Source organism: Cervus elaphus, chromosome 11 (assembly GCF_910594005.1).
Source record: "Cervus elaphus chromosome 11, mCerEla1.1, whole genome shotgun sequence".
NCBI lineage: Eukaryota > Metazoa > Chordata > Mammalia > Artiodactyla > Cervidae > Cervus > Cervus elaphus.
The window spans coordinates 100,754,807-100,781,981 of record NC_057825.1 but is presented as its reverse complement, the minus strand read 5'-3'; the positions used below and the strand labels follow the sequence as shown (position 1 = coordinate 100,781,981).

At 40.1% G+C, this 27,175-nt stretch overlaps 1 protein-coding gene across 4 annotated transcripts in view; it reads left to right on the top strand.

Moving 5' to 3' along the window:
• Positions 1 to 2,971: 2,971 nt before the first annotated feature.
• NPHP1 (nephrocystin 1) overlaps positions 2,972 to 27,175 on the top strand; it is a 65,580-nt gene continuing 41,376 nt past the window's right edge. For 3 of the 4 annotated variants that reach the window (XM_043918756.1, XM_043918759.1, XM_043918758.1), the window contains exons 1-10: positions 2,972 to 3,118; positions 6,909 to 6,982; positions 10,790 to 10,850; positions 11,858 to 11,982; positions 19,621 to 19,843; positions 20,170 to 20,271; positions 23,549 to 23,649; positions 23,974 to 24,016; positions 25,114 to 25,201; positions 27,005 to 27,099. In XM_043918756.1, the coding sequence (XP_043774691.1) occupies positions 3,050 to 3,118; positions 6,909 to 6,982; positions 10,790 to 10,850; positions 11,858 to 11,982; positions 19,621 to 19,843; positions 20,170 to 20,271; positions 23,549 to 23,649; positions 23,974 to 24,016; positions 25,114 to 25,201; positions 27,005 to 27,099 (981 nt within the window). In that variant the 5' untranslated portion in view covers positions 2,972 to 3,049. The remainder of the gene's footprint in view (positions 3,119 to 6,908; positions 6,983 to 10,789; positions 10,851 to 11,857; positions 11,983 to 19,620; positions 19,844 to 20,169; positions 20,272 to 23,548; positions 23,650 to 23,973; positions 24,017 to 25,113; positions 25,202 to 27,004; positions 27,100 to 27,175) is intronic. The other variant, XM_043918757.1, reaches the window with a different exon arrangement.

Sequence of the window (27,175 nt, the reverse complement as noted above, 5' to 3'; positions counted from 1 at the left end):
GTTGGATCTCCTTGCAGTCCAAGGGACTCTCAAGAGTCTTCTCCAACACCACAGTTCAAAAGCATCAGTTCTTCTGCACTCAGCTTTCTTCACAGTCCAACTCTCACATCCATACATGACCATTGGAAAAACCATAGCCTTGACTAGACGGACCTTTGTCGGCAAAGTAATGTCTCTGTTTTTTAATATGCTATCTAGGTTGGTCATAACTTTCCTTCCAAGGAGTAAGCATCTTTTAATTTCATGGCTGCAATCACCATCTGCAGTGATTTTGGAGCCCCCAAAAATAAAGTCAGCTACTGTTTCCCCATCTATTTCCCACGAAGTGATGGGACCAGATGCCATGATCTTAGTTTTCTGAATGTTGAGCTTTAAGTCAACTTTTTCACTCTCCTGTTTCACTTTCATCAAGAGGCTTTTTAGTTCCTCTTCACTTTCTGCCATAAGGGTGGTGTCATCTGCATATCTGAGGTTATTGATACTTCTCCCAGCAATCTTGATTCCAGCTGGTGCTTCTTCCAGCCCAGTGTTTCTCATGATGTACTCTGCATATAAGTTAAATAAGCAGGGTGACAATATACAGCCTTGACGTACTCCTTTTTCTATTTGGAACCAGTCTGCTGTTCCATGTCCAGTTCTAACTGTCGCCTCCTGACCTGCATATAGGTTTCTCAAAAGGCAGGTCAGGTGGTCTGGTATGCCATTTCTTTCAGGATTTCCCACAGTTTATTGTGATCCACATGGTCAAAGGCTTTGGCATAGTCAATAAAGCAGAAATAGACATTTTTCTGGGACTCTCTTGCTTTTTTGATGATCCAGCAGATGCTGGCAATTTGATCTCTGGTTCCTCTGCCTTTTCTAAAACCAGCTTGAACATCTGGAAGTTCACGGTTCACGTATTGCTGAAGCCTGGCTTGGAGAATTTTGAGCATTACTTTACTAGCGTGTGAGATGAGTGCAATTGTGCGGTAGTTTGAGCATTCTTTGGGATTGCCTTTCTCTTGGATTGGAATGAAAACTGACCTTTTCCAGTCCTGTGGCCACTGCTGAGTTTTCCAAATTTGCTGGCATATTGAGTACAACACTTTCACAGCATCATCTTTTAGGATTTGAAATAGCTCAACTGGAATTCCATCATCTCCATTAGCTTTGTTCATAGTGATGCTTTCTAAGTCCCACTTGACTTCACATTCCAGGATGTCTGGCTCTAGGTGAGTGATCACATCATTGTGATTATCTGGGTAGTGAAGATCTTTTTTGTACAGTTCTTCTGTGTATTCTTGCCATGTCTTCTTAGTATCTTCTGCTTCTCTTAGGTCCATACCATTTCTGTCCTTAATCGAGCCCATCTTTGCATGAAATGTTCCCTTGGTATGTCAGTCCATCTGAAAATACTTTATAACACTCCCTCAGTTGTTGGATTTTTAGTGGAAAAACTAGCTATTTAAGTGAATTTTAAGTATCATGAGCCATAATGAAGAAGTTAATTCAAAATAAAGACAGGAGCTATAAGTAAAACAGAGCAACAGTAGAATAGTTGAGTATACTAGAATATGTGATACAATGAAATGACAAAGAGCAATGAGAGGGAGCAACCTACAACCTACACAATGATATAGATGCATTGCACAAACAGGTTGAGTGAAAGAAGCCTGACAAGATGCCAGTACAAGGTATGAATCCACATTCAGTTCAAAAAGAAGCAAGACAAATTTTTACAGTAGAGGTTGGGGTAGTGTTTACTTTTAGTGTAGGAGTGGAGGTGGGCGAGGACTAGAAAAAAGGGAAGACTATCAGGATGCTGATCACCACCAGTATCCAAATCTGGCTGATGTTACATGGAGCTGTGTTCAAAGTGAAAATTAAGTGAGGTGGTTCTTGTCACTTTTCTGTTGAAGAACGAACGAAAATAGCATGGCTGTTGGCCTGTGGGATTAACTTGTAAACATGTTATCAATGTGGTTCATCTTTTAAAAAGTGAGCTTCCGCCCTTAGTGGGAAGAGTTTGGGAATTGGATTTATAGGAATGAGTCCCACTAGGGGAAACGTTATTACAACCTCCCTGAAAGATGTAAAATGCAGCTCATAATCAGGGTTAGAGACTTCCTGTAGAACAGAATGACCATCCCTAGCCCATAGAACTCAGGATGCAAAAACTACAATTAAGTGATACTCCAGCAATATCCCAAATAGCGAAGAATTAAATACTGCCTTTGTGAAGTGAGAGTATACAGCAGAACCACGTATCCCACATAAGCCATGTAAGAAAACTATCTGTACAGTTCATTTAAGACATTAAGAAGCTTCAAGTACCCTGGTGGCTCAGACGGCAAAGAGTCCGCCTGCAATGCAGGAGACCTGGGTTTGATCCCTGGGTGGGGAAGATCTGGAGAAGGGAATGGCAACTCACTCCAGTATTCTTGCTTAGAGAATTCCATGGACAGAGAGGAGCCATGGGATCGCAAGAGTCCGACTCGACTGACTGAGCGACGAACCAAGATTAGTTCAGCAAAATTGGTGCGCGCAGGCTCAGTCGCTTCAGTGATGTCCGACTCTTTCCGATCCTATGAACTGTAGCCCGCCAGGCTCCTCTGTTCAGGGGATTCTCTAGGAAAGAATACTGGAGTTGCTTGCCATACCCTCCTCCAGGAAATCTTCCCCACCCTGCTGGCTACCGCATTACCGGCGGGTTCTTTACCTCTGAGCCACTGGGGAATCCGAGTAACCCTGAAGGAATGTGGTAATACTGAGTATTATGGGACTTGTAGTTTCGGACGCAGCGGCACGTTCTCCCCCACCTCCACCCCAATCCTTCGGGATTGGCGAGGAAAATGTGACTTGCTGGGCAGTGAACCTGAGCAGCGAGCTTCGGACCTGCGGGTTGAAGGAGCCGCTTCCTCAAGAGAGGATTACCCCCACATTCTTCCAGAATCTGCGTCCCTGCGGGGAGCAGGGTGCCGAGACGGACGCGTAGTGATGACGTCACGCCCGGCGCTTCCGCCATGGTTTCCCTGGCGACCGGTGTGCTCTCCGCGCCTAGGCGACGGAGATGCTGGCGAGGCGGCAGCGCGACCCACTCCAGTCCTTGCAGCGCCGCAGTCAGGAGCTGAAGCAGCAGGTACCGTCTGGTGAGAGACCTGGGCTCCGGCGGCGGGCGAGCTCTGGGGCGCACCCTAACTCTGAGAGTCATCCCCAACCCGGCCTTTCCAAGTTGTAACCTCCCCCACCCGCAACGTCCCGGGACCAGATTCTAACCCCTCACGCTCCCAACCCAGCCCCGGGGAGGCTAGAAAATGGGATCCTCGACTAAGTGCTGTCCTCCTCTCCCTCCACCCCACCTAACAGCTCCATCTGCAACCTAACAACTCTTCTATCCCATCTCACCTCCAAATCTAAACTAATAATGACATTCCAACCATCTCTGCACTTAACATCACTTTCCTCCATTCTCCAAGCTTCCTTTCTCTCTCATCCACTGGAGGCTGTTGAGTGTTTTTGCTTCCCTTGAACCCAAGCCAAATATGCATCAAGGAATAATATATAAGAAAAATGTTAAGACCTGACAAATGAGCAAAGGACATGAACTAAAGAAGAAATACTGGTCACATAAACATGGGAAAAGTTGACTTCTAAGATAAGCAATTGCAAAGGAAATGAGATACCACAAACACTTAAAAAATATTGATGCTCAGTACTGGGGATGCTGTGATGAAACAGGTGCTTTTACTGCCCCAGGGTATAAGGCACAGCGTTTCTGGAAAGTACCTTGACAAGATGTAGAAGATATTTATGCTCCCAGGCTGTGTAATTGCATTTCCAGGAGGAAACACAAGCTGGAATCAAGATTGCCTAGAGAATATCAATAACCTCAGATATGCAGATGACACCACCCTTATGGCAAAAAGTGAAGAAGAACTAAAGAGCCTCTTGATGAAAGTGAAAGAGGAGAGTGAAAAAGTTGGCTTAAAGCTCAACATTCAGAAAACTAAGATCATGGCATCCGGTCCCTTCACTTCATGGCAAGTAGATGGGGAAACAGTGATAGACTTTATTTTTTTGGGCTCCCAAATCACTGCAGATGGTGACTGCAGCCATGAAATTAAAAGATGCTTACTCCTTGGAAGGAAAGTTATGACCAACCTAGACAGCATATTAAAAAGCAGAGACATTACATTGTCAACAAAGGTCCGTCTAGTCAAGGCTGTGGTTTTTCCAGTGGTCATGTATGGATGTGAAAGTTGGACTATAATGAAAGCTGAGCACCGAAGAATTGATGTTTTTGAACTGTGGTGTTGGAGAAGACTCTTGAGAGTCCCTTGGACTGCAAGGAGATCAGTCCTGGGTGTTCATTGGAAGGACTGATGCTGAAGCTGAAACTCCAATACTTTGGCCACCTGATGTGAAGAGCTGACTCATTTGAAAAGACCCTGATGCTGGGAAAGATTGAGGGCAGGAGGAGAAAGGGATGACAGAGGATGAGATGGTTGGATGGCATCACCGACTCAATGGACATGGGTTTGGGTAGACTCCGGCAGTTGGTGATGGACTGGGAGGCCTGGTGTGCATATTCATGGGGTTGCAAAGAGTCAGACATGACTGAGCGACTGAACTGAACCATACTTTAAAAAATTGAGACAGAGGTTGAGGGATGGAGGTATTCATCACAGTATACTTAGAAAACTCTGGATACAACTTAAATAATCAGTAGTAGAAGAATGTTTAAGTAACTCATATTGGGATATAATACAGTGTTTAAATTTTGTTATGGAGATTTTAACGTGTTAGGGGAAATATTTGTGATAAAATGTCAAGTTAGAACAAATATAAAATTGAATATGCAGTATTTCAGTTTAAAAATTTATATGGCTCAGTGGTCTCCTGCAATGCAGGAGACATGGCAGGAGCCCGTGGGTTCCATCCCTGAGTCAGGAAGATCCCTTGGAGGAGGAAATGGCAACCCACTCCAGTATTCTTGCCTGGGAAACCCCATGGACAGAGGAGCCCAGCGAGCTACAGTCCATGGGGTTGCAAAAAAGTCAGACACGACTTATTGACTAAACAACAGCAGCAATATGCAATATACCTAGAAAAAATATGGAAAGAAACATGCCATAATGGAAACTCTGTGTGGTAGAGTGCTAGTTGACTATTGTTCTGCTTCATATTTTTTGATATTTTCATAAGTTTGAACACTGTATACTACTTTAAAAATTAAGAAAAAGGTTAGTAGTGATGAATGGGTTGTTTATTTCCTGAAATTCCTATTTCACCTTGCTAATTTTACTTTTTATTTCTCATTTGATCTGTTAATATTACCAAGTATTATTTCCACTAAATAAAATTATTTTATAATCTTTAGCAGACAAAAGGTGTACTGAATGCTCATATATTATCCAGTTTTGGACTTTCATCTAAAAAGTACAAAAGACTGGGTGGATAAATATTTCTTAAGGAACTCTATTGGAATTATAGTGGTACAACAAAATAGAATACTGTTCTGGTAGAAATAAAAATAAAAGTTGATGAGACACTGACTTAAGCTGAGCTTTGGCCAGATGCTTTATATTGTATTGAATTTTAAATTTAGTGGGACATTGACAGAACCAGGAAAAGTTGTAGAAGTAAGCCACAACAACTGTTACTGATACAAAGATGAAAAAAAACAATGACCGGGGTTATTCACTCTGGAACCCAATTGGCTCCTGAGCCTCTTGATACCCTGTGTGTCTGGGAAGGGCTCTGTGATATTGTGGGGTCCTCCTTCCCTGACCTCATAAAGGATGTGCTTCTGCCCAAGCTCAGTCACGGCCGACTTTTCGGGACCCCATGGTCTGTAGCCCACCAGGCTCCTCTGTCCATGGATTCTCCAGGCAAGAATACTAGAGTGTTTTGCCATTTCCTTCTCCAGGGGATCTTCCCAACCCAGGGATGGAACCCACGTCTCCTACATTGGCAGGCAGATTCTTTACTGTCTGATCCACCAGGGAAGCCTCCACAGGGGACACCTGAAGCAAAAAATGGCACAGACTTCCACCCTGTTATCCATGGGACAAGTTATGAAGGACCCGCCTGGGTTATGCCTGTGATGGCTGACTCTGGCACCATGTGTGTAGATGTTATAAATAACAGATGCAAAGTGGCACCAGTAGAGAATTTTTATTTTTTTTTTTCAACCACTTTATCCTTTCCACATCTATAGAATCCAAAAGATGTATATGCCTCTTTTGTGGGTATGTTGGCAAAGTTACAGATAGTATTTGGAAACTGCTAAGTCACAGTATAAGATATAAGAATGAGGATAAGAAAGAAAAAAACTTGTGGTTTATTCATACAGGGAGTATTAATCATCAATAAGAAAGAATTAACTAATGATACACACAGCAGTGTATATGGAAGTATACTTCTGATATGGAAGTATCTCAGAAATATGCTGTGTGAAATGATTACACAAAAGAGTACATTCTGGGAACTTTCTGGAGTAATGGTAATTTTCTATAGGTTGATAGGGGTTTGGATTACATGGCACTTGCCAGAACTTAACAAATACAGTCTTAAGATGAAATGTGTGTTTCATTGTATGTAAAATTCACAGCAAATACTGAACTCTAGTTAGTGATACCCATGATGTATTGTTTAAGGGAAAATATACTAATGATTGTAATATTCTTTGTAATACATAAAAAATTAGATGGGTTGATGAATAGATGGATCAAAAAAGTACAGTAAAATACTAATGGCCAAACCCAGGTGGTAGGCATGTGGATGTTCACTGTTAAAGTCTTTCAGCTTTATCATGTGTTTTAAAAAATGTTCATTATAAAATATTTGGGAAAAAATTAAGATTTTATTTCCTAAGGTTATATGGGATTTAACAATGTGATATTTTAGACAGTCTCCATTTATTGTAGGTTGATGGGTTGCTTTTTGAGAGTCGACTGAAAGGAGCTCTAGAAGCAAGTAAGAGGAGAAATATATACCAAAGGTAAAGTATACTAAGTTATGTAAGCTTTGTAGAGACTGTACTTAGATTTCAGTGAGCAGTATTTACAGCATAGAAATTGAGGCATTATATTTTTTAAATTAATACAATTTCTGAAAAGACAGAGTAATAATAGGAAATAATATTGAGGTAAAAATGAATGAAATTTTTCAAAAGTATTTGGAAATATTTCTTACAGTTATCTATGTCTACCAAGTCTAAATATTGGAATAAGGTTAAATAGAGGATGACACATGTTAAAAAGAAGTAACTTACATCTATTTTGTACTTTTGTATATACCAGACAGTGTGGTCCGCACTCCAAGAATTTTTTCTTAATTAACTTTCATAATAACATCTGAAAGTTACTGAAAGTTAGTGAGCTACTCATTAATATAGATGAGAAAATTAAGGCTAACAGTGATTAATTAATATGTCTAACATTACTCAGCTATAAAACATCAAAGTGGGAAGGCAATAAAAATGTTTTCAAAGCAACAAGAAATGCAGAATTTATTTATTTAAGTACAGTTGATTTATTAATATGATGTGTTAGTTGCTGGCGTAAGGCAAAGCGATTCAGTTATAAATATTCTTTTTCAGATTCCTTTCCACTGTAGTTTATGACAAGATATTGGACATAGTTCCCTGTGCTATGCAGTAGGAGTTTGTCGTTCACCCATCCTCTGTGTGACAGTTTTCGTCTGCTGACCCCAGACTCCCGGCCCACCGCCCCCCTCCCCCCTCCTGCCCCTTGGCCGCCACCAGGCTGTTGTCTCGGTTTGTGATTCTGTCTGTTTCCTGGAAAGGTTTATTTGTGTCCCGTTTTAGATTTTACACGGATGTGATATCATACAGTGTCTGTCTTTCTCTTTCTGACTTACTTTTAGTATGATAATTCCAGGGCCATACGTGTTGCTACAAACGGCCTCATTTTATTCTTTTTAACAGCTGAGTAGTATTTCATTATATTAACATGTATGTGCCGCATCTTCTTTACCCACTCACCTTTTAGTGGATGTTGAGGTTGTGTCCATGTCTTGGCTATTGCAAATAGTGCCGCTGTGAGCATAAGGTGTATCTTTCCAAGTTCGAGCTTTCTTCAGATACACACCCAGGAGTAGGATCGCTGGATCAGGCCAGCTCTAATTTTAGTTTTTTTGAGGAACCTCCATACTGTTTTCCTCTGTGGCTTCACCAATTTATTATTCCTACCCACAGTGGAGGAGGCTCCCCCTTTTCTCCACACCCTCTCCAGCAGCTGTCTTCTTACAGACTTTTTAATGATGTCCATTCTGACCAGTGTGAGGCGATACCTCGTTTATTTTTGGTTTGCATTTCTCTAGTAATTAGCCATGTCTAGCATCTTTTCCTGTGCCTGTTGGCGATCTGTATGTCGTTTTTGCAGGAATGTCTTCTTAGGTCTTCTGCCCATTTTTTGACTGAGTGTTGGTTGTTTTGTTGGTGGTGTTGTTATTAAGTTGTATGAGCTGTGTGTATATTTTGAAAATTAAGCCCTTTTGGTTGCATTGTTTGCAAATATTTTCTCCCAGTTCATATGTTATCTTTTCATTTGTTTATGGTTTCCTTTGCTGTGCAGAAGCTTGTAAGTTTGATTAGGTTCCATTTGTTTATTTTTGCTTTTATTTTCTATTGCCTTGGTGTTATTAGACTGACCTAAGAAAACATTGGTATGGTTTATGTCAGAGAATGTTTTGCCTGTATTCTTTTCTAGAAGTTTTATGGTGTCATGTCATATTTAAGTCTTTAAACCATTTTGAGTTTATTTTTGTGTTTGGTGTGAGGGTGTGTTCCAACTTCATTGATTTACATGTGCTGTCCAGCTTTCCCAACACCACTTGCTGAAGAGACTGTCTTTTCTTCATTGTATATTCTTGCCTCCTTTGTCAAAGATTAATTGACTTTAGGTGTGTGGGTTTATTTCTAGGTTCTCTATTCTGTTGCATTGATCTATGTCTGTTTTTGTGCCAGTACCATGCTGTTTTGATTATTGTAGTTTTATACTATTGTCTGAAATCTGGGAGGGCTATGTCTCTAGCTTTGTTCTTTTTCCTCAGGGTTGTTTTGGCAATTCTGGTTCTGTATAAATTTTAAGATTATTGGTTCTAGTTCTGTGAAAAATACCATGGGTAATTTGATAGGGATTGCATGAAATCTGTAGATTGCTTTGGATAATATGGCCATTTTAATGATAATAATCCTTCCAATCCAAGAACCTGGAATTTCCAGGTGGCTCAGTGGTAAAGAATCCACCTGCCAATGTAGGAGTCACAGGAGACGCAGATTCCATCCTTGGGTCAGGGAGATCCCCTGGAGGAAGAAATGGCAACCCACTCCAATGTTTTTGCTGGGAAAATCTCATGGGTCCTGGTGGGCTACAGTCCATGGGGTTGCAAAGAGTTGGACATAACTGAGCAGCCAAGCGTGGACACAGTCCAAGAACATGATCATCTTCCCATTTCTTTGCATTATCTTTACTTTTCTTTATCCTTGTTTTATAGTTCTCAGCATATGTCTTTCACCTCCTTGGTCATTTATTCCTAAGTATTTTGTTTTTTTAATTTTATTGAAGTATAGTTGATTGTTGTGTTAATTTGTTGTGTTGATTACACTGTTGTGTTAATTTCTTCTCTACAACAAAGTGACTCAGTTACACACACACACATATATATTCTTTTTCATATTCTTTTCTGTTACGGTTTGTCACAGGATATTGACTGTAGTTCTCTGTGCTATACAGTAGGACCTTATTGTTTATCCGTCCTATATATAATAGTTTGCCTCTGCTAATCCCAAACCCCCAGTCCTTCCCTCCCCTCAGCCCTTGTCAACCCCAAGTCTGTTTTCTATGTCTGTGAGTCTGTTTTTGTATCATAGATATGTTGATTTGTATTGTATTTTAGATTCCACATAGAGTATTTTATTTTATTTTTTGATGCAATTTTAAAAGGAATTATTATTTTTACTTTCTTGTTCTGATATTTCATTTTTTGGATAAAGAAATGCAACCAATTTCTGCATATGAATCTTGTATCCTGCTACCTTGCTGAATTTATCAGTTACAGTAGTTTTCGTGTGGAGTCTAAGGTTTTCTATATATAGTATCATGTACTTTGCATACTTTTCTCTTCCAAGTTGGATACCTTTTGTTTCTTTTTATTACCTGATGCTGTGACTGGGACTTCCAGTACTATGTTGGAGTGGTGAGAGTGGGCATCCTTGTCTTGTTCCAGATTTTAGCAGGATGGCTTTCAGCTTTTCAGCATTGAGTATTATATTGGCTACGGGTTTGTCATAAGTAGCTGTTATTATGTTGAGATATGTTCCCTCTATACCCACTTTGGTAAGAGTTTTTATAATGAATAGATGTTGAATTTTATCAAATGCTTTTTGTGCATTTGTTGAGATGATCACATGGCTTTTGTCTCTTCTTTCTTTGATGTGGCGTATCTAATTGTCTTCTGGGCTGAATCCTGGGTTTATAGAATTTTAGACCTATGGAAGCGTTTAAAAGTCCAGTGCTTTCCTTATTTTAGAATTAGGAAACTGAAGCCTGGAGTCACTTAAGTCTTCTGAGTTTTGGTTATCATACCTCATACCTTAGATCTTGCTATGAGGATCACCCAAGCTAATGAGTGGAAAGGCACTTACATATGAACTTTTAAACATCATTCATACAATAGAAATAGCCTTGCCTGCTTAAAGACTGAACATTTGATTTTATTAAAATAGCTTTTTTGGTTATGACAATTAAAAAATCAATATTTTTCTTTCTTTTTGAAAATTTAGATGTATCCAATTAAAACAGGCAATAGATGAAAATAAAAATGCTCTTCAAAAATTAACAAAAGTAAGTATTACAGTTGATCACAATATTTTTTTGAAAAATAAATCTGTTCTTACCTGAATATTTTATTAAGTGGGAGTTCCTACCCCCTAGAGTGGGTAGGTTCTTGGGTTCATATAAGTGTTGAAGTGTGAACCAGGGCCCCAGATACTGATAAAAGTTCACCTGTGATGAACTCACCCAGCACTGAGGACTTGGAAGAACTTGGAAGAAGCTATTTTTATTATTGCATTGTGTACGTTTTCTGTTTCACAGTTTAGAATTGTTTTCATTTTAATCACGCCGTGGGGAAGCAGATAATCTGGCCCCGAGGGTACGAGGTAGAGAAGCCTCCTGAGTCACCCAGCAGTGCTGAGATCGGTGACTCTGCAGAAATGGGGGGAACTAGAATTTTCTCTTGGCAATTCCATCAGGATTTCCTCTTTTAATATGAGCCTGAACTTCAGCGAAGTGTTCAGGGCCAGAGACTCAGAGAGCACTCAGCGTAGAAGGCGCATAAAAGTCATCTCTCTGCCTGTGTGTGAATCTGCTTTGCTGCATCTGAGACAAGTGCTTTCTAAGTATCTCTTCCGAATTTCTCCAGTGATGAAAAACTGGTTCAAGAGACTGACTCTAAATTGGAAAACCTAACTACTAGGGCTTGCAAAGGTGAAGCAGTTTTCCTAGTGTCTCATTGCCAGTAAGTGACAGAACTTGGACTTGGCACCTGTCTTTTTAACTCCAAAGCCAGTCCTCTGTCTGGAACCTGTCCCTTACTGACTGTAGAGGGTCTGCAATACCTAGCAACAAAACAAAACAAAAAAAATTGGAGGTATGACTTTATTATGCCATTTGATTCACATTCCAGCGTAATCTACATTTCTTTTAAACTTATTTATCTAAGATAGGCGTAGTCTCATATTGATATTTGCTTTGTCTTGTATCACCTACTGGAGTTTTTTTTCTATTACAATAAGTGTAATAAAAAATTAATTTTTTTTTTAGTGAAGTAGACTTATATTCTCTCATAGGCTGATGAACCTGCACCAGTGGGAAATTATCATCAGAAGAAAGAAGAGGAGCACCATCTTTTGGATAAGCTTACCCACCAACTGCAGGAGCTTGCCGTGTCCATAAGCAGAGAAAATGGCACTGAGTAAGCACCCTTCCTTTCTTCCTTTCAAATATTATATCACCAACAGCTTAAATGTTTTATTCAGAATAAAGTCGTATATAGATGAAAACTGTAACAGTATTATCTGTCAACAGTTACTTATTGTATATAGGAGAAAGTGTGAGCTTCCTGGAGAGATGTAAAGAAGTAGAAGCCATAATCTCTCAGATAATTCATGAGCTAGTTGGGGGAGCAAAACAGAGATGTGAAAAGCTCAATAAACAGACGTTAGAAAATAAGGGTCATGCCTTTAATGTCAGGGTTGATGTGTAAAAACAAAATTATCTGAATTATTTATTTGCTTATTTCCTCCTTTTATAAATATTCTTTTAAAAATGGAAGCAGAAACATGCATTCTTTTCCTGATGGAGTGGATGTCAGTAATAGGCTTTGTAAAGTGGAAAGAGAACTTGACGGTGTAAACAAACCCAGTTCATAGGGAGATAAAAAGGGAAAAGTCAACTATTTAGACTCTTCAAATGCTGTTCCCATACTTTTACACTGTATTCTCGGGGAAAAAACACTAAAGAATATACTATTAGGTTTCTAGAATTTCCATTGATCTCCAGTACTGAGAATGACAAAGTGGCTGGTATTGGACTTAACCTACCTACCAAAAAAACGCTGTAGAATCGGGACAAAATATACAAAATGTCTGTCTGAACTCACTGAACATCAACTGAGCAGGGCTGATGTCCTTAATACAGAGAGACACAAGAGGTGACTCCTGTATTCACCCAGACCGTCTCCCTGGCCATAGTTTATGGGCTGTGTGTGATGCAGGAAGGTAGATCGCAGACAGGGAGCAGCAGTCTCTCTGGGCTCCAGAGATCAAATTCTGGAGTTGCTGGGACCTAGTGGCCCAGTGGTTAAGACTTTACCTTCCAGCGCAGGGAGCTGAGATCCCACATGTCTTGGGGCCAAAAGCCCAAAACATAAAACATAAACAATATTGTAACAGTTTCAATAAATGATCCACATAAAAAAAGAAAAGGTCTTAAAATTTCTGGAGTTGCTGAGGCTACTGGGACATGTGGGGAGAGGGAAAAGACTTGCAGAGAGACAACTCCAGAAATCTGAGGGGACTCCTGGGTTACACAGAGCTTGATTCCAGAAGGCCTGGCAGAAAGCACCTGCTGGGAGACTGAGAGCTTAAAAGATTCTGGAGGTCACAGAATCCTGGAAAAATGTTGGGGTTTATACCCAGCTAGAGTAGAGAGACCTTGGTGAATGCTTCATGCATCTGGCTAGAGAGCATGTAAGACCCATGTCTAGGAGTAAGGAATACACTCTAATATTCAAAACTGTGATCTTGGATACAGACAAAACTGATGGAAATCTTTCCCAACAAAACCTAAAACCAGACCTTAACATAAAAAGATAACAGGACAAAATTCACTGCTCATTAGAGGATGACAACATAATCCAGAGTCTCTAAATATCATCCACAATGTGCAATAATTATTAAAAATAATGACTAGAAATGCAAAAAAAGTAGGGGAAAATAAATAATAGATAATTAAGCAGTAACAGTAAATAAAAACAGACCCAGATCTGAACTAGATAGTAGAGTAATCTGACTGGGATTTCTAAACAATATGATTAATATGTTAAAAAAAATAGAAGAAAAGATGGATGAAATGGGAAAAAAAAGAATACTTTAAGAGAATTCAAATGTAGAAAATAATCAAATGAACATTCTACAACTGCAAAATATAATGTCTGATAGAATAATGGCTGAGAACTTTCTAAGTCTGATTCAATATATAGCTTCAAAAAGGTGGAAAATGTCTTATAATAAAGAGAAAAAATAATCAGTGGAAGCCTCGGTGACCCAGATGTGAAAATTAGCACACCAGAACTATCAAAGATCTATTTTCAATGTGTTAAGGAATTTGTTGAAGAGATAGGCAGATTGGTTGATTAGAGAGGATCTTAAGCAGAGAAATGAAAACTAATACAGACCAAAATGAAAACTCTGAAGCTAAAAAACACAGTATATAAAATTTTTTAAAAAATTGGTGGTTTGATGGATAACTGGATATAGTAGAGGAAAAGATTAGCGGACCCAAACTCTGAGCAGTGAAAACCTTCCAAACTCGCGCACAAAAAGAAAAAAAGAATGCAAAGAACAGAACAGAAGCATGGCTTAGGGCATGGTCAGAAGTTACAACCCGTGTGTAACAGAAGTCCCAGAAGCCGAGGGGAGAGAAAATGGAGCACAGGGAATATTTAAGTGAAATTGTAATTGAGGTTTTAAAAAGTTATTGATTCAGTGATCCAAGAACCTCAGACAACCCCAAAGAATAAACATACAGTAACTACACATAGGTGCGTCAGTTAAACTGCTGAAAACTAAACGTAATGGAAAATCACAAAAGCAGCCAGGGAAGTAAACATGTACAGGCAGACAATTCAAATTAAAATTGATATCTTGTTAGAAAAAAATACAAGTCAGAGGATAATGCGGGGACATCATAAAAGAATTGAAAGGAAAAAAAATCTGTCAACCCAGAATTCTGTATAGAGCAAAAGTATCTTTTAGAAATTAAAGTGGAATGAAGACATTTTCCCAGGGATGGAGGAGCCTGGTGGGCTGCTGTCTATGGGGTCGCACAGAGTCGGACACGACTGAAGTAATTTAGCAGCAGCAGAAGACATTTTCAGAGAAACAACAGCTGAGGAAATCTGTCAGACAATAACTGAGGAATTTGCTATAGGAAGTCCTTCCGGCTAGAAGGAAATAATCCCAGATGAAAACTTGGATCTGCAAAAAGGAATGAAAAGCCCTGGTATGTGGGTAAACAGAAAAGACTATTTTTCTTCTCTAAATGTCTTTTTAAAAAACACTTGATTGTGTAAAGCAAAATATACATTTGAGAATTTATAATACACAGTCAGTTTTCATTATTTGCAATACTTATACCCCACAAAATTGCTGCAGACCCTGAATAGTGAATACTACACTGCAGCTTCTAGGAGAAGCTAGGTTCCTACTGAAGCAGTGAACAAAATGTTTTTTGTCAACTGAGTAATATACATCCTTGTTTTTTGTGTGTTTCTGTGTAAAGATACCTTATTTAATGTATGTTACTGATTCATTAATATTGAACTCCGCCAACAGCCCCGTGATTTATGCCTGAAGAAGTCTAATAGTAACACACTAATTTTCTCCACTAGGCACATCACAGCTTTCTTCTGGTTGGGACCACTACATAGCATTTCAGCACTGTATTTGGGGGCCATTTAAGATAGCATAAATGGGTTGCAAGTAAAAGATTGGAAAAAGATATTCCATATTTACCCTAGCCAAAACAAAGGTGATGCAGTTACAGTAATATCAGGGGAAATAGACTTTAAGGTCAAAACTAATTTAATAGATTAAGACATTTTATAGTAATAAAAGGACCAATTCAATAGGAAGAAATTATCCTTAATGTGTAGGCACCTAATAGGCGCTTTACAACATATAAAGCAAAAATTGCTAGTACTACAGGGAAGCTGACGATATAATCCACAAATCTTAACCACCTAATTAAAAATGTATTTGTAGAACACTGTATCCCACTAGGTAATACGCATCTCTTCCAAGCGCATATATAACATTAACCAAAATGAATCATAATGGACCATGCAGCAATTATCAACAAATGTCAGAGGATTGAAATCATGCAGCAATTTTGGTGACTTGGAATTACATTAAAACTCAATGACAATCCAAAACTAATACAATGGTGAATGTCAATTCTATCTTAGTTAAAGAAAAAAAAAACTCAAATGACAGAGAAATAAATAAAAATCTCCAAATGTTTGCAAATTAAATCACATACTTCTGGGACTTCCCTGATAGCTCAGTGGTTAAGAATCTGCCGTGCAACACAGGGGATGTGGGATTAATTCCTGGTCGGGGAACTAAGATTTCCTATGTAACTACTGAACCCACATGCTCCAGAGCCCATGTGCCTCAACAAAAGGTCCCATATAGCATGACAAAGTATTCCATGTGCCTAAACGTAAGACCCAATGCAGCCAAATAAATAAATAATTAAAAAAGAATCACACACTTCTATATAACCTAAAGATCAAAGAAAATATCACAGTGGAAAACTAAATATTTTGAACGATAATAAAAATGCAGTTGTGGGCTGCAGCTAAAGCAGTGCTTAGAGGGAAATTTATGGCTTTAAATGCAACATTTAGAAAAGAAAATTTGAAAATCATCTACTAAATTTTCCAACTGAAGAAGCCAGAAAAAGAACAGCAAATTAAACCCAAGGAAAATAGAAATAAGGAAATAATAAAAATAAGAGAGAAAACTGAATAATAAACTGACATATAGTAGATAAAATCAATAAACCAAAAGTTAGTTCTTTAGAAAAAGTAATTAAATGAGTAAATTCCTAGCAAGACTGGTCAAGAAAAGAGAAAGAGGGAAAACACTAGCAAAAAACAAGGATGAAAACTAACCACTCAGAGCCTACAGAAATTTAAGATACTGTGAAGATGCTATGAAATACTTTATGCCAATAAATTTGAAAATACAGATGAAATAAGTTCCTTGAAAAATAAAATGTACTCAAATTGACAAGATGAATCGAAAATCTTAATAATCCTACCAAAAGATCTACTAAAGAAGTTGAATGTATAATTAAAACCCTTTCCACAGAATAAATCCTCAGGTTGTTTCACTGACACAAATTTCTGCAACAATTGAGTAAGACATAGTACCAGTATTATGAAATCTTTCCAGAGAACAGAAAAAGAAACATTTCCAAATCATTTTATGAGCATTATGAAAAGTGAAAGTGTTAGTCGCTCAGTTGTGTCCAACTCTGTGACCCCTTGGACAGTAGCCCGTCAGGCTTCTCTGTCCATGGGATTTCCCAGGCAAGAATACTGGAGTGGGTAGCTATTCCCTTCTCCAGGAGATCTTCCTGACCCAGGGATCGAATCTGGGTCCCCCTCATCACAGGCAGACTCTGTACTGTCTGAGTCACCAGGGAAGCTCAATATCAAGACATGATAAAAATATTATAAATAGAAGGCCTAATGAGCAAATGCACAAATGCAATATAAGATGCTAGCAAATGAAATCCAGGGCACATAAAAGTGACAGTCCATCATGACTAAGTGGGATTTATTCTAGAATGCAAGATTAGTTTAATATTTATTTTTACTTCTTTAGCTGTGTGTTTCTTGGTTACAGCACTCAGGGAGCTTTGATCTTCCTGTGGTGTGCTCTCAGCTGCAGCATGTGGTATCTATTAATAGTTCCCCCAGCTGGGATCAAACCTTGGCACCCTGCATTGGGAACGCCCCAGTGGACCACCAAGGAAGTCCCTGCAAGATTAGATTAACATTGAAACAATCAGTAATTGAAATTTACTGTATTAGCATAATAAAGAAGAGTCATTTGGCTAGTTTTATGGTTAGCAATGTCTATTTGCATCAAAGTATTGTTGTTGTTGTTTTTTTCATTTATTTTTATTAGTTGGAGGCTAATTAGTGGTTTTTGCCATACATTGACATGAATCAGCCATGGATTTACATGTGTTCTCCATCCCGATCCCCCCTCCAGCCTCCCTCCCCACCCCATCCCTCTGGGTCTTCCCAGTGCACCAGCCCTGAGCACTTGTCTCATGCATCCAGCCTGGGCTGGTGATCTGTTTCACCCAAGATAATATACATGTTTCAATGCTGTTCTCTCAGAACATCCCACCCTCACCTTCTCCCACAGAGTCCAAAAGTCTGTTCTGTACATCTGTGTCTCTTTTTCTGTTTTGCATATAGTGTTATCGTTACCATCTTTTTAAATTCCATATATATGCGTTACTATACTGTATTGGTCTTTATCTTTCTGGCTTACTTCACTCTGTATAATGGGCTCCAGTTTCATCTATCTCATTAGAACTGATTCAAATGAATTCTTTTTAATGGCTGAGTAATATATATATACCACAGCTTCCTTATCCATTCATCTGCTGATGGGCATCTAGGTTGCTTCCATGTCCTGGCTATTATAAACAGTGCTGAGATGAACATTGGGGTGCACGTGTCTCTTTCAGATCTAATTTCCTCAGTGTGTATGCCCAGCAGTGGGATTGCTGGGTCATATGGCAGTTCTATTTCCAGTTTTTTAAGGAATCTCCACACTGTTCTCCATAGTGGCTGTACTAGTTTGCATTCCCACCAACAGTGTAAGAGGGTTCCCTTTTTTGCATCAAAGTATTGTTAGCTGCTCTGTCCTGTCCATTGTGTCTGTCTTGTCCAGACTCTTTGAGACCCCATGAACTGTATCCCACCAGGCTTCTCTGTCCATGGAATTCTCCAGGCAAGTATACTGGAGTGGTTGCCATACCCTTCTCCAAGGGATCTTCCCGACCCAGGGATTGAACCCAAGTCTCATGTCTCCTGCACTGGCAAGTGGGTTCTTTACCACTAGTGCCACCTGGGAAGCCCTATCCTTTTCTGCTTTGCCCAAAACTCCAGGATTCCATTCGGCACCGATATACAGAGAAGCTGAGTTTCAGGCTTCCTTAGTTTATGCTATTTCATGCCTCACTTTTAATAACCATCTATGTGTTTAGCTTTTCTTCCAGTCTCCATGGAGCGTGATCATCTTTCTCAGAGCAGGTCAGATCACGCCCTTCCCTGCCTTCATTTCTAGGGAACACCTTAAAAATAAAGCTCACACAGTCTGCGTTTTGCTCATCTGTTTTCCACCTCATCTATTGCTCATTCCTCCCAGACCTCTTCCTACCATTCCTGAGCTACTTGAGGTTCCTTCTTTTCCAGCCTTCTTCCTCCACTCCTTTCCCTACCTTTTTACCACCCCCCTTTACCTGATTAATTCCAGCTCATCCATCAAGTCCTAACTCTAAGCCTTTCCTGATCCCCACCGTGCAGTCTAGGTTAGGTGCCCATCTTCTGTGTTTCCCTGGTATGCTGTATTTACCTCTACTGCAGCACCTGTTGAACTATACTGTAAGTATCCGTCTGCTAGATTGCCTCATTGTTCTCCCGGAAAACAGGGAATTGTCTGCTTTACCTTTGTTTCTACTGTGTCTGACATGGAAACTGACAGGTAACATCATGATCATCGTCACTGCCAACTTTTATTGAGAACTTGCTGTGGTCAGACACTGTCCAAGTTTGTAACTCCTCTAATCTTCATGAGGACCTTATGAGGCAGGTTCTGTTATTATCTCTACTTTACCAATGAGAAATGGAGAGTCTAAAAGAAATGTACCCAAGACCAATCAACGAAGAGGAGATAGAACCAGAATTTCATCTCAGAATCCATGCTCTAACCACTGTGCAATAACGCTCAAGCAGCATTTGCTGAATGGATGAATCCAGGACTTAAATTGAAGTCTCCTGGCCTCCAGACCAGCACCTGCTCCACCACGTCAACACACTCCTCAGACACTTTAACTCCTCCATTACTCTCAGGTCATGTATTCCTTGCTAGATGGTAAAAACTGTTAGTTGTACTTTCCCTTTATGTTTCTTTTCAATTTGCCTGTTATAAATATGGGCAGGTTCTTCTGTATATAGAAGTTATACTTGATCTGTTCTTCTGCGTTACTTCTAGTGATCCTCATCAATTACTTTTTCCAGAACTGGGGCACTTACTGAAAGAGAGGAAGAGGAGAATTCTGCTGAGGAAGATGAAGAAGACGACGACGAAGAAGAAAGCGCAGAAAGTGGGGGTGAGGATGAAGAAACAGAAGAGGAAGAGGAAGAGAAACAGGAAGGCGAATCTCACCCAGAGGCCACAAGTGGAGAGTACATTGCTCTTGGAGATTTTATGGCTCAGCAAGTGGGAGACCTTACGTTTAAAGTAAGTAGAAACAAACTGGAAGCAAACCTAAGGATAAATTTGCATACCTAACAGAGTAAGAGAACTCTACCTATATATCTGGATTAGAGATTCCTGATATTAACTTTTTAAAGACTCAGTCTGTTTAAATAAAATAAGGGATAATTATGATTTACAAACAGTAGTTGTAAAATTCTTTTATCAAAGTTACCTGGTAGTAAAATGGTAAGAAAAAAAAAAAGAGTAGATGCTCCCCTCGTTTTGAAAATACAATAGTTTTAGTGTTGATAATTCTGAGCTTAGGGGTAAATTCTAATTAAAATGTTTTACTTTTATTTTGCCTTAAGAAAGGGGAAATTCTTTGTATAATCAAAAAAAACTCTGATGGTTGGTGGATGGCTAAGAATGCCAAAGGAAACAAAGGCCTTATTCCGAAAACCTACCTGGAGGTTAGTCTTTTTTGTTTATTCTTTCCTTTTTCTCCTTTAAGACTTTTTTTTTCTTTTATAATAAAACACTAAGTTGTATTCTTTGATCAGTTGGCTAGTGAATGACTTAAGATATAGAATTTGCTTCAATTTTAGAGGATCAGAGCATGGGAAAAATTTGGGGCTTCCCTGGTGGCTCAGCGGTAAAAGAATCTGCCTGCCAATGCAGAAGACATGGGTTTGATCCTTGGGTTGGGAATATTCCCTGAAGAAGGAAATGGCAACCCACTCCATTGTTCTTTCCTGGGAAATCCCATGGACAGAGGAGCCTGGCAGGCTACAGTCCACAGGGTCACAGAAAGTCGGACACGACTTGGTTGGTGACTAAACAGTAGTTATAGTGGTCTGCTCTGATGTCGGTGAGCTGTAGCATGGACAGAGGAGCCTGGCGGGCTACAGTCCATGGGGTCACACAGCGTGGGACAGGACTGCGTGACTAAACAGTAATCACAGTGACCCGCTCATATGCAGGTGAGCTCCAGCATACTGAGTGACTGAGCAGGAATCATAGTGACCTGCTCTTGTGCAGGGGAGCTCCCGCATACTGAGAGACCGAGCAGGAATCATAGTGACCCGCTTTTATGCAGGTGAGCTCCAGCGTGTCGTCACACAGTGAAGATGCTCTGTGGGTTCGTCTTGATCATAAAAATGAATAGACATTTATTTTTTGTTGTGAAAGAAAACTGCAGTTAACTTTTCTTACCTTCCACAAATACATGATCCTTTCTAAGATGTGAACAGTGTATATGCATGTTGGTTGCCTAGTTCTTTCATATTTCATAGTATGGCATGGTCATTTGCTGTCCCATATATATAGATCAGTGCTGTTCAGTACAAGTATAATGCAAACCACAAATGTAATTTAAAATTTTCTAGTAACCACACTGAGATGTCTTGTTTTTCCTCATACCACTTCTGACACTAGCTGTGTGGGGGGTTTTTTTGACACCAGATACATGTTGTTTTTCACACTGTTTTTTTGAAGCCAACCAGGTATCCAACAATGCAGTTCACTTCTGGCACCAACTCCTGGACTTAGCACAGACCCCACGAGATAAGGGCGCAGTCCCGCAAGACTGCCCCACTTTGGGGGCTTCCCTGATCGTCCAGTGGTTAAGAGTCTGCCTACCAATGCAGGGGATGCAGGTTCAAGCTATGCCTCAACTTATATTTAAGTTATATATAACTTATATGTAAAGTATACCACCACTACTTAACCCACACTTATGAACCTGAAAACCAAATCTATTGAGTACCCGTGCTCTGCAATGAGAGAACCCACCACAGTGAGAAGCCCACACACTGCAAGTAGAGATTAGCCCCCGCTCACAGTGAAGATTCAGCACAGCCAAAATTCAGTCAATCAGTGAATCAACCAGTAAATAAAATATTTTAAAAGTTGCTTGGACAGAGGGGCCTGGCAGGCTACAGTTGACGAGGTCGCAGAGAGACGCAGCTGAGCAGAGCAGCAGCAGCAGTCTATAGCTTGAAGTGACATTGCATGGAGGCTGGGGTTAACTTCCATTAGAGCTAAAGACCTCCAAACTGTGGCCTAACTAAGGTAGACGCATCTTTCTCTTGCATATGGAGGAAGCGTGGAGATGGGCAGACAAGGGATGGCAAGGCCCTACCTCATATTTTACTCAGGTCTTCCCTGGTGGCTCAGTGGTAAAGAATCCACCTGCCAGTGCAGAAGACACAGGTTTGACCCCTGGGTCGGGAAGATTCCCTGGAGAAGGAGATGGCCACTCACTCTGTCTATGGGATTTTCTTACCTGGAAATCCCGTGGACAGAGGAGCCTGGTGGGCTACAGTCCATAGCGTTGCAAAAGAGTCTGACATGACAGCGATTAAACAACAGAAGCAATATTTTACTCTGTGGTTAGGTGCCATCAGCTGTCCCTAGGGTTGTTATCTCTTTAGGTTGGCAGCTATATCTTTGAACAATTCCAAGCAGAGAGAAAGGAGAAGTGAGGAAGAAGTCAAAAGGCAAGAGCTGCAGTCTTTTATAGAAGGTTTCCTGGAAGTTACACAAAAAGCTTCCAGTTATATCTCCTGGACCAGCATTTAGTTTCTTGACAACACCTAGCTGTGAGGAGGGCTTGGAAAATGTAGTTTTCTTAGGTTGCGTGCATGCTCAGTTATGTCCGAATCTTTGCAACTCCATGGACTGTAACCTATCAAGCTCCCCGTCTGTGGGACCTTCCAGGCAAGGATACTGGAGTGGGTTGCCATTTCCTTCTCCAGGGGATCTTTCTGACCCAGGGATCAAACCCACATCTCTCCTGCATTGGCAGGAGGATTCTTTACCACTGAGCCACCCGGGAAGCCCCTTTTAGCTTGATTCATTGCTATAATCAGGGACTCTTGGAAAAGAAGAACCTGCGTTGTGATCAGTCTGCACATAACCCTGTCCCATTATTCCCCTTAAATAAATTCCTAGATGCTCATTGCTGCTGCAAAGGGTTTACACCTGGGTATATTGATAGAATTTGCCATTTTGCAAATTAGGCAAGTTATTCTTATTTGGACTCCCATCCCTAGCAGCTGAGAATATTTGTTTGTCTGCACACTTGCCACTGATGGCTATCATCAGTCTTTTTGCCAAAGTGAGGACCAAAAACAAAATGGGCTCATTATTGTTTTTTACTTGCATTTATTGTATTGCTAGTGAGGTTGAGTGTCATTTCACTTGCTTTATTTATTTCTATTTATTCTTTGAAATTTGCCTTTTTAATTCATTTTTCAAAGGGATTTTTGAAAATTGTATTGCTATGGCAGAGTTTTTGTGTTATCTTATAATAAGGATATTAAGCCTTGGAAACTTGAAGCAGATACCGTCTTTGTTGACTTTCAACCAGATTTACCTTTAGGTAGTTAAATCTGTCAGTGTTCCATTTATGATTTTTGGTTTTGCTATCATGAGTGGAAAGGATTCCCCCATCTCAAGATTATTTTCTTCTAACACTTCTGTAGTTCTTTTATTTATATCTTTTCTTCTATTTTTACATTTGAATCAGTTCCATCTGGCACTTATATTAATTAAACTTGTTCTCTACCTTTATCCTTGTACTTTTTTTCAAATAATGACATCATTATTTGAGCTTTTATCCACTGATTTTTGATATGTCTGTCATATACTAAATCCCTACCTACACTCAGATCTTTCTGAAAGTACATTTATTGGTTGATTTTCCCATTAGGTAAAAGGCACTTCATATTTCATACTATTTTTCAGCCCTATAATAAAGAAGAAGGCCAAGAATCAAGTGAAGAAAGCAGTGAAGAAGATACAGAGGTAGGGGATGAAGCAGCAGAAGGAGCAGAAGTCAAGCAAAGGTAAAATGGTGTGAGGGGACATAAAAGCAGGTTCATGAAATGTTTTATTTGTTTATCTTTACTATTATAAATAATGGAAGAATTTCTTGAAATGGAAACAACTTATAGTTTGGGAGCTTTTCTCATTACCATTTGCTTAAAGGTCATTACAACTTTAACTTTGTGGTTACTTTTAGCATGTGATAGTATTCTTAGTTTCATGTAGCAGTGTTAGATTGTCAGAAGATACAATGATATACTTTGTTCTTTGATTAATGAAGTTCTCTGACTGAGTGAACAGGCATAAACTTTCCCTGCACTCACCTAGCTACTCTGTCTCCCTAGAACCGATTCTCACTGGAGTGCTGTCCGGAAAGCCATCTCAGAGGTTGGTATCTCCTGTCTTATTAATGGGGCTTCCCTGGTGGCTCAGTGCTTATCTGCCTGCAGTGCAGGAGACGTATGTTCTATCCCTGGGTTGGGATGATCCTCTGGAGGAGGGCATGGCAACCCACTGCAGTATTCTTGCCTGGAGAACCCCATGGACAGAGGAGCCTGGCAGACTATAGTCCATGGGGTCACAAAGAGTTGGACACGATCGAGCGACTAACACTTGCACTTTTCACTTCATCTTATTAATAACGCCTCATTTTGTTACCTAATAGTTCTGATAAGAGTTCAGATTCAAAACAACTTTAAATGAAAGCGTTGGATCTTAAGTGGGTACAGGGCCTGGAATGCACAGAACATTGATACACACCTCTGGTTTAGTAAGTCTGTACTCTGAGTAACATTTCCCATTAAGTCTTTTCTGTTCAGAAGAGTAGATTTGAGGGCTTGGAAATGTCTCACCTTGATTCTGCTTGAATTTTCTATCATTTGGGTAAAGACAATTGTTAATTTTAGTTTTGTAACATTTAAAAATTCCAAAAAGCTCAAAAAAGTAAGAAGCTACCCATAATCCTATCATTTAAAAAGTTACATAATGAAATGAAACCCCACTCCTTCCATAGGTAATCACCACTAACTGTTTAGTAAATATATCCTTTCTGGGATTTTTACTGTATTTATTATTTATGGACATGGGTGCATGTGTATGTACATTATATATATACACACACACACACAAAGCCATTCATTCTTCAGTGCACATCAGGTCATGGTATCAGCTCATCTGTGACATGGCGCACTCCCTTGTGGGGCTGGACAGGCCATTTTGACAGGAACGACGCATAAGCAGCCGGTCTAAATCGCAGAGGTCGGCTCCCGGAGCACTGCATGGGGCTTAGAGCCTTGGGAAAGGCCAGGTATCAGCGATGGCATCGTCTCATAATTGGGGGTTAAACTGCTGTATTCTCCCACTAAAGTCTGGACATTGTATTTTTGTTTTGGGAGTTGTAGTTGCTATAGTAATAAAGAGCGTATTCTAGAGGTGAGAAACCCTGAATGAAAGCAAGCAAGTCAATTTTGTTTTACTCTCTTCAGCAGATAAACACTGTTGATGTGTTGACCACGATGGGAGCTGTTCCTGCCGGGTTCAGGCCTTCCACCCTCTTCCAGCTCCTGGAGGAAGGTACAGGTGTCCATCAACCAGACAGACTTTGAGTGAAGCCGTCATGGTTTACATCTAACTTTGCTGGCACAGCCAGAGAAGGTTGTTGCTAAAGATGTTGGATCTCACATCTCTTGGATGCTCATCTTGCCCCTCATCTTGCCGTGACAGGAGGAGGGAGCCCTGATCCTATCAGAAGCCAAGCCCCCTTTCATTTATTTCAGAAGCAGGACTCGCAGTGAGCACCCCTCTCCTGTATCTGCTGCCTGCTCTCCCCTCCCCCACCGGCTCCTTGCCTCAGCAATAGTCCAAGCACCACCTCTGTGAACCAGCCCCGCTCAGCCCTATCCCACTCTGGCTGAAGCCTCCCTTTCTCTGCTTTCCTTCACATCAAGACTTTCCCCAAGAGTTATCTCTATTCACTGTTTCTATTTTCTCATTCATTCTTGGATTGCCCTGTATTTGGCACCATTTGTTCATAAGCTCGTTTTATTTTTAAATATTTATTCATTTATTTGGCTATACCAGGTCTTAGTTGCAGCATGCAGGATCTTTGATCTTCATTACAATATTCAAGATCTTTTTAGTTTCGACTCGTGAGGCGTTCAGTAGCAGCATGCAGGGTCTAGTTCCCCGACCAGGGATTGAATGCAGAATGCCCACGTTGGGAATTTGGAGTCTTAGCTCATTTTAAAGAGCAGCGATTTTGGGGAGAGGCTCACCTGTATTCTCTGAGTTGTTATCTATGTAGGGACTGCTTTGAGGCTCCTCTGTTGGGAGGCTCTTCTCCGTGCCCCGCAAACACCCACCTCCTCCTCATGCTTCTATCTCAGGATAAAACGCCACCTTCCCAGAGACACCTTCCTTGTAGGTTCTCCTACTCTCATCCATGTCAGTACCCTTTATAGGTCTAAGTCAGCTTATAATTATTTTATCTAGTCTTTTGTCTACCTGTTTTTCTTAATTATTTTCGCCCACTGAGCTGTAAGCTCATGGGGGCAGGGGACGTGTTTCTCTGATTCACCTTTGTGTTTCCAGTTTCTAGCACAGCAGATTTGTTGTTATTGTTCGGTTACTAAGTCATGTCTGACTCTGCGATCCCCTGGATTACAGCCCGCCAAGGCTCTCCTGTCCTTCGCTATCTCCTGGAATTTGCTCAGATTCATGTCCATTGAGTCGGTGATGCCATCCAACCATCTCATCCTCTGTCACTCCTTTCTCTTGCCTTCAATCTTTCCCAGCATCAGGGTCTTTTTCATTGAATCAGCTCTTCGTGTCAGGTGGCCAATGTATTGGGGCTTCAGCTTCAGCATCAGTTCTTCCAGTGAATATTCAGGATTGATTTCGTTTAGGATGGACTGGTTTGATCTCCTTGCCGTTAAGGGACTGTCTGGGAATAGATTTTGTAATAAGTATTCATGAGTAAATTATGGAAAAACAGCATTAAAATACTTTTATGTAAAGAAGCAAAATTAATGATGATACCCTTTTTCTAGAATGTCCAAAATGTGGTTACAGATTTTCTGAATTTTACAAAAATATTTGAATGGGTCATCTTCATCACGGGGCATGTTACCGGCCTGACAGTCTTAAGGTCTTTCCTGAAGCTGCTTTAAGATCAGCTCTTATGTGCTTCCATCTTGGTGTTTCTTCCTGTTCTTATCTCTGTTGGTATGTCTGTCTTAGGAAGCAAGTTTCTAGCAAACAGCATGCATGGTATTTTTTAATGTCTGTTTCCTAAGTTTGTACTGTAACATCATGGATTTGGGGTTTTGAATTTCGTTCATTCTTTGTAAGAATATAAATGAAAAATTATTTTTGCAGGGAATCAATTTCGAGCAAGTTACTTCTTACAGCCAGAGCTCACACCTTCCCAGCTGGCCTTCAGAGATCTAATGTGGGATGCAAAAACCGGCTCTGTAAGTATGGTTACTCTTTACAAAAGGTGCTTGGAAAGTGAATTTGTCTCATAAGTCATAAAAGCAGACCTTCCTC